Source organism: Carassius carassius, chromosome 8 (assembly GCF_963082965.1).
Source record: "Carassius carassius chromosome 8, fCarCar2.1, whole genome shotgun sequence".
NCBI lineage: Eukaryota > Metazoa > Chordata > Actinopteri > Cypriniformes > Cyprinidae > Carassius > Carassius carassius.
Window position 1 is genome coordinate 35,078,924 of NC_081762.1, and position 6,077 is coordinate 35,085,000.

Below are 6,077 nucleotides of genomic sequence, written 5' to 3' on the forward strand. Positions count from 1 at the left end.
TATATATATATATATATTTTTTTTTTTTTTTTTACCTAAAACTCATTGCATTATACTAAGTACACAAAATTTTATTTTTTTAGCAATGTCATATGTATAGAAGCCTGTTCCCGCCACAGTTGAGAAAAATATTATTCTGTAAGTCATAATAATGAGAAACTTTCTCGTAATATTGACTTAGTTTCTCATAATAACAACCTAGTTTCTCATAATAATGACTTAAACTTTCTCGAAATAATGACTTAATAAAAAAAAAGACTTACTCGACACATGTTCAACACAAGATTGACTGCACACTAGCAACATCTGTTGGTATGGAAGCCCATTTCCGCCACAGTTAAGAAAAATATGATTTCTAGTAATAATGACTTAGTATCTCGTATATATTGAGAAAATTTCTCATAATAATGATAAAATGTGCCATCATGATTTAACTGTTGTCTGGAAAGGCAGTCGACTGGGCTGCAGCCATTTGGGGCTCTGACATACGATTTTAGATGATCGTTTGACTACTTCATTCAACAGCTGCAAGAAGTGTTTGAATATCCTGCAGGGGGCAAGGATATATCAACCCAGCTTCTACAAATATCCCAAGGTAACAGAACAGCTGCTGACTATTCAAGTCAAGTCAAGTCACCTTTATTTATATAGCGCTTTAAACAAAATACATTGCGTCAAAGCAACTGAACAACCTTCATTAGGAAAACAGTGTGTCAATAATGCAAAATGATAGTTAAAGACAGTTCATCATTGGATTCAGTGATGTCATCTCTGTTCAGTTAAATAGTGTCTGTGCATTTATTTGCAATCAAGTCAACGATATCGCTGTAGATGAAGTGACCCCAACTAAGCAAGCCAGAGGCGACAGCGGCAAGGACCCGAAACTCCATCGGTGACAGAATGGAGAAAAAATCCTTGGGAGAAACCAGGCTCAGTTGGGGGGGCCAGTTCTCCTCTGACCAGACGAAACCAGTAGTTCAATTCCAGGCTGCAGCAAAGTCAGATTGTGCAGAAGAATCATCTGTTTCCTGTGGTCTTGTCCTGGTGCTCCTCTCAGACAAGGTCTTTACAGGGGATCTGTATCTGGGGCTGTAGTTGTCCTGGTCTCCGCTGTCTTTCAGGGATGTAGAGGTCCTTTCTAGGTGCTGATCCAGCATCTGGTCTGGATACTGACTGGATCCGGGTGACTGCAGTGACCCTCTGATCTGGATAAAGACTGGATCTGGTGGCTACGGTGACCTCGGAACTACACCATCTTGTTTCGTACGCTTGCTGCTCAGAGGGGATGGAATGTTTCTCTCAAAGCTGCGTTCCAGAAAAGCCTCAACGTTGACCTACAAGCAGAACTGGTACGTAGAGGAGAACGTTTATAATTTTGTCTGACTTTGTAATACTCACTATCAAGATTGATAATCTAAGGAGACAAGCCCCACGAAGGAGAAATATAAGAGATTTCCCCTGTTACTTCAAGTATTCATCATCATCATCAATCGGCTGCGAACAAGGTAGGTTGACAGTCGGGAACCAAGATATTTGAAGTTCTTGGTCCATTCAATGGTCTGTCCATCTAGCTCTATGTGCTGATGATTGTGTATTGCCATGTCCAGACCGGCATATTCTTGGTTACTCAGTGCTTCTGTTTACCCTATATTGACTTGAAGGCCTACTCTCCTGGCCCACTTTGCTGTTGTTGTGAGTTGTTCCTGTGCTCTGTCCAGGGTGTTATCAAATAGTGCGATGTCATCAGCGAAATCCAGGTCAAATAGTGATACTTCTGGATATCTGCTGGATTCTTTTAAGTGTGTTACGATTCCGTGCGATAATGTGTTCTTTGCATGCTCTTCTTTGGCTTGAGTTAATACATAGTCTATGACGATTATGAATAGGAAGGGAGCTAGGGTATCACCTTGTAGGACGCCTGTTGTAATGTCGAAGTGGTCTGATAGCTTCCCTTCAACTAGTACATGACTCTTTGACTTGTACATTTTGCGGATCGCTCTTACTGTTTTGTCTGGGATTCCATAATGTCTTAGTATGTCGAACATGGTTGATCTCTTGATGGAATTGAATGCCTTCTTTAAATCCACAAAGGTGATATAATAATCGAGTTTCTTGTCTTGGAAGCATTCGATTAATCTACGCAGGATGTGGACTTGTTCTGTACATCCTCTCCCTCTTCTAAAGCCAGTTTGATCTCTTATTCGGTAAAGAAGGACCTTGTTGTATACTTTGGCAACGACCAACATCAAGCTGATCCCTCTGTAGTTGTTCATTAGGGTGAGGTCTCCTCTCTTTGGCAGTGGTACTATCACATTCGTGGTGAACTGTTCTGGTGCTTTTTCTTGACCGTATACATCGTTGCAGATGTTTCAGATGACATCGGCAACATAGTCTCCTTCGTATTTCAGTGTCTCGGGTGTGATTGCATAATCGCAGCCAGGTGATTTGCTATTCTTCAGTTCATCAATTGCGCACTTTATCTCTATGATATTGAATGGACTTGTGTTGATGTCAAGATCCTGGGCAGCTGGTTCGATTGAAAAATCGTCAGTGATTATTTTGTTGTTTAACAAGGTTTTAAAGTATTGTTGCCACTCCTTTAGCAGTTCTTGTGATGATTTGATGTCTCTTCCGTCTGCTCTTTTCATCTTGTGTTTGTTTGTTGACTTAGTCTTGCCGCTGATCTCTTTGACTATCTCTCAAGTTGTTCTTAGTTTATTTGCTTTTGCTGCTTCTTTAAGTTGCTGTAGTTTTTCCTCCAAGTAGTTGATCCTGTCCTGCTCATATGAATCAAGCAGATCTTGATTGAGTTGTTTCATGTTCGCACACTTGTTTCTCTTAGATTTATTCCGTGCTTTGAGAAATTTGATCGTTTCGCTCGAAACCCAGTTCTTTGGTGCTTTTTTCCTGACTAGGCCGACCGTGCTCTTTGCAGCTTCTTTGATGGCTGTTACGAATCTATCATATTTTGGCTGCATATCATCGCGGTCGTCTTCTCTCCTAAGTGCGTTGAAACGATTTTGGATAGTGACGGTATATTGTTCTTGTAGCTCTTCGTTGTCTTTGAGCTTTCTCCAGTCGAACTTGAGGCGCTTGTTCTTGGTTTCTCTTGGCGCTCTCAGCTGATTTTGATCTCTGCGCTTACTATTCTGTGGTCTGACCCAAGACCGATTGAGTTGAATGCTCTCACGTTCTTCACCGAATTGATCCACTTGCCGTTGATGAGTATGTGATCTAGTTGAGCTCTGTTTTTCCCGTCTTTTGCGTTTCTATTGGCATCCGGTTGCCACGTCCAGATTCTGGATTTTGGATGAGGGAATCTGGGCTGTGTTGGCCTTGTATTTGTTGCTTCACAGAACTCAACTAGTCTACTTCCATTGTCATTTGTTGCTTTGTGCAGAACGTGTTTGGCTATAACTCTTGGATTTGACTGATGGCTGTCTTCTCCAATTCCTGCATTGAAGTCGCCTGCAATGACGAGCATATTGTGTGGCGATGTTTCGTGTGCACATTTGATGAACTGGTTATAAAAGTTGTCTTTCTCTGTCTTTGGTTTTTCTTCTGTCGGGGCATAGGCTACGATGACTGTTGTTAAAGGGTTGCCCGCAAATGTTGCTGTGATTATCCGCTCAGACATTTTAGTTGTTGCTGTCAGGGATTTGCCGGCTTTGCTGCTCGTTAAGAGCCCTATTCCTCCGAGGTGATTGCCTTGGGTAGTTTTTGTGGCTGAGCAGAAGTCGAATCTCCATTCTTTGTTGTTGTAGATTTCGATGTAGGTGTTAATGCCATCAGCTGCTGGTAGTCGGTGCTCTTGTATGGTTACAATATCGATTCCTTTCTCTTCACACCCATGAATGAGCTGATGGAACCGGTCAGATTGTTTAAATGTTAGTGTTTCTTGGTTGCCTCTCTTTTCTGTTTCTCGTAGAGTATGGACGTTGTAGGTACCAATGATGGTTGGCTTGCGATGAGAAAATTGACGCTGCTTGGTTGTGTTGATGGTGCTTGTTTTGTCTTGCTTTGACACTGCATGATCGGGAGCAGATGGCTGCCCCTTCATACGCGATGGAATCGCGCAGCGTAGGGCAAAGACGATTTGTTGCCTGGAATGGGTACTTCATTTGTGACTTTCGAAGTAATTTGTTAAAACCAAGCGGGTTACTAGCCCTGCATGGAGTGGGTCAGTTTAATGTCATAGCCCAGGACAAGTACTTCCCAAGCCATTGCCACATCTACCGCCAGGTCAGTTGAGGAATCAATGCAAGTGGGATTTTCCAAACTCTCTGAGGATGAAAGAACCAGGCGACGTCAACTAAATTTATGTTTTTACTGCGGTGAACCAAGCCATCGCGGTCAGGGATGCCCACACAAGGCTCTAAACTCCACAGTGGTAAATAGGAAACTTTTCTCGTATATAGAATCAACTATACATCATGGCAGAGCAATGTGAGTTTCACGTCAGGCAGACATCATTCATTTGTTATCACATTAGTCACCAGGGTGTCAAGATCGATGACGCCAAGGTCAAGGCAGTCACAGAATGGCCACAACCATCCACAGTCAAGGAACTTCAAAGGTTTCTGGGGTTTGCTAATTTCTACAGGAGATTTATTAGAAACTACAGTATCATTGCTTCCCCTCTGACATCACTGCTGAATGGAAAATCATCGAAACTCAAGTGGAATGAGGAGGCCACTCAAGCATTCAATACTCTGAAAGTCAAGTTTACCAAAGCTCCAATCCTCAAACACCCTGACCCTAATCTGCAGTTCGTTGTGTAAGTGGATTCTTCTGACTCAGGAATCGGAGCCGTGCTCTCCTAACGCCATGGTCCACCTGGTAAACTATCCCAGTGCATTCTTTTAAAGAAAGTTAACAGCAGCAGAATGAAATAATGATGTTGGTAATAAAGAACTCCTGTCCATGAAAGCAGCCATAGAACAATGGAGACACTGGCTCGAGGTAGCAGTCCACCCGTTCCAAGTGATTACAGACCATAAGAACCTAGAATACATTAAAGAATACATTAAAGTCTTCTTCACCCATTTCCAGTTCACTGTAACCTACCATTCTGCCAATAAAAACATTAAGTCTGATGCTCTCTCCAGGCAGTATGATCTTCCCTTAGAAAACCTTACACCAGAAAACATACTCCCCTCATCTGTTGTCATTGCCCATATCAGCTGGGATGTAATTGTCACGTACGGGGATACAGGAAACACAGGAGAGGGAACCAATTGCAGGTAAGTCCTTTATTTAAGGGGTAATCCAAAGGGGTAAACAGTACAGGCAGGGTCAAAACCAGAATATCCAAACATAACATAAACAAGACACGAAGACAAGGTAAGGCAAGACAAGAAGCGACGGACGTGAATAACTATAAACATTAAACAAGGACTCCGTAACACAGACTCAGACAGACCGGGTATAAATACACAGAAGGATAATGAGGGAACAGGAGACAGGTGGGGAACAATCAATTACTAACAAGGAGGAAGGTGACCAAATAAGGGAACAGGAAGTGATAAGGTGACAGACACCGTGAGAAAGGGGGACATCTAGTGGAAACCCAGGGACACAACCCAGACACTGTGACAGTACCCCCCCTCTACGGAGCGGCTCCCAGACGCTCCACGACAGACACAAAACAGAGACCAGGAGGGGGGCGGACAGGTGGAGTCTCAGGGGGAGGGACGGAGGGCCAGACTCACTGAGGGGAACAGACAGAAACATAACAGAAACCAAGAAACACAAAACAGAAATCCATAAGGATATCATGTGGCGCCCCCCAAGGTGGAGCAGAAGACCACCACAGCCGTGTGGTCAAGGCGGAAGCCCCCCAGGGCGGAGCAGAAGACCACCACAACCGTGTGGTCAGGACGGAACATTTACATTTACATTTAATCATTTAGCAGACGCTTTTATCCAAAGCGACTTACAAATGAGAACAATAGAAGCAGTCAGGTCAACAAGAGAACAACAACAGTGTACAAGTTCCATGACAAGTCTCAGTTAGTCTAGGATAGAACGCATAGGTAGGTTATTTTTTTTTTTTAATAAAAAGACAAGAAAAGGTA

At 43.0% G+C, this 6,077-nt stretch overlaps 1 protein-coding gene across 1 annotated transcript; it reads right to left on the reverse strand.

Annotated features, from left to right (window-relative positions):
• Positions 1 to 2,547: 2,547 nt before the first annotated feature.
• Positions 2,548 to 4,117, reverse strand: LOC132144821 (uncharacterized). Its single transcript, XM_059555388.1, has 2 exons — positions 3,169 to 4,117; positions 2,548 to 3,133 (listed from the first exon to the last, which is right to left on the reverse strand). The coding sequence occupies exons 1-2, from the start codon at positions 4,058 to 4,060 to the stop codon at positions 2,700 to 2,702; spliced, it is 1,326 nt and encodes a 441-aa protein (XP_059411371.1). The 5' UTR covers positions 4,061 to 4,117; the 3' UTR covers positions 2,548 to 2,699.
• Positions 4,118 to 6,077: the final 1,960 nt, after the last annotated feature.

What these genes read in the sequence shown, in the direction of transcription:
- LOC132144821 (XM_059555388.1), bottom strand. Translation starts at nt 4,060, where the DNA reads ATGAAGGGGCAGCCATCTGCTCCCGATCATGCAGTGTCAAAGCAAGAC. An exon ending in GAGAGCATTCAACTCAATCG is followed by an intron (nt 3,134 to 3,168) that starts GTCTTGGGTCAG and finishes GTAAGCGCAGAG; the next exon opens with ATCAAAATCAGCTGAGAGCG.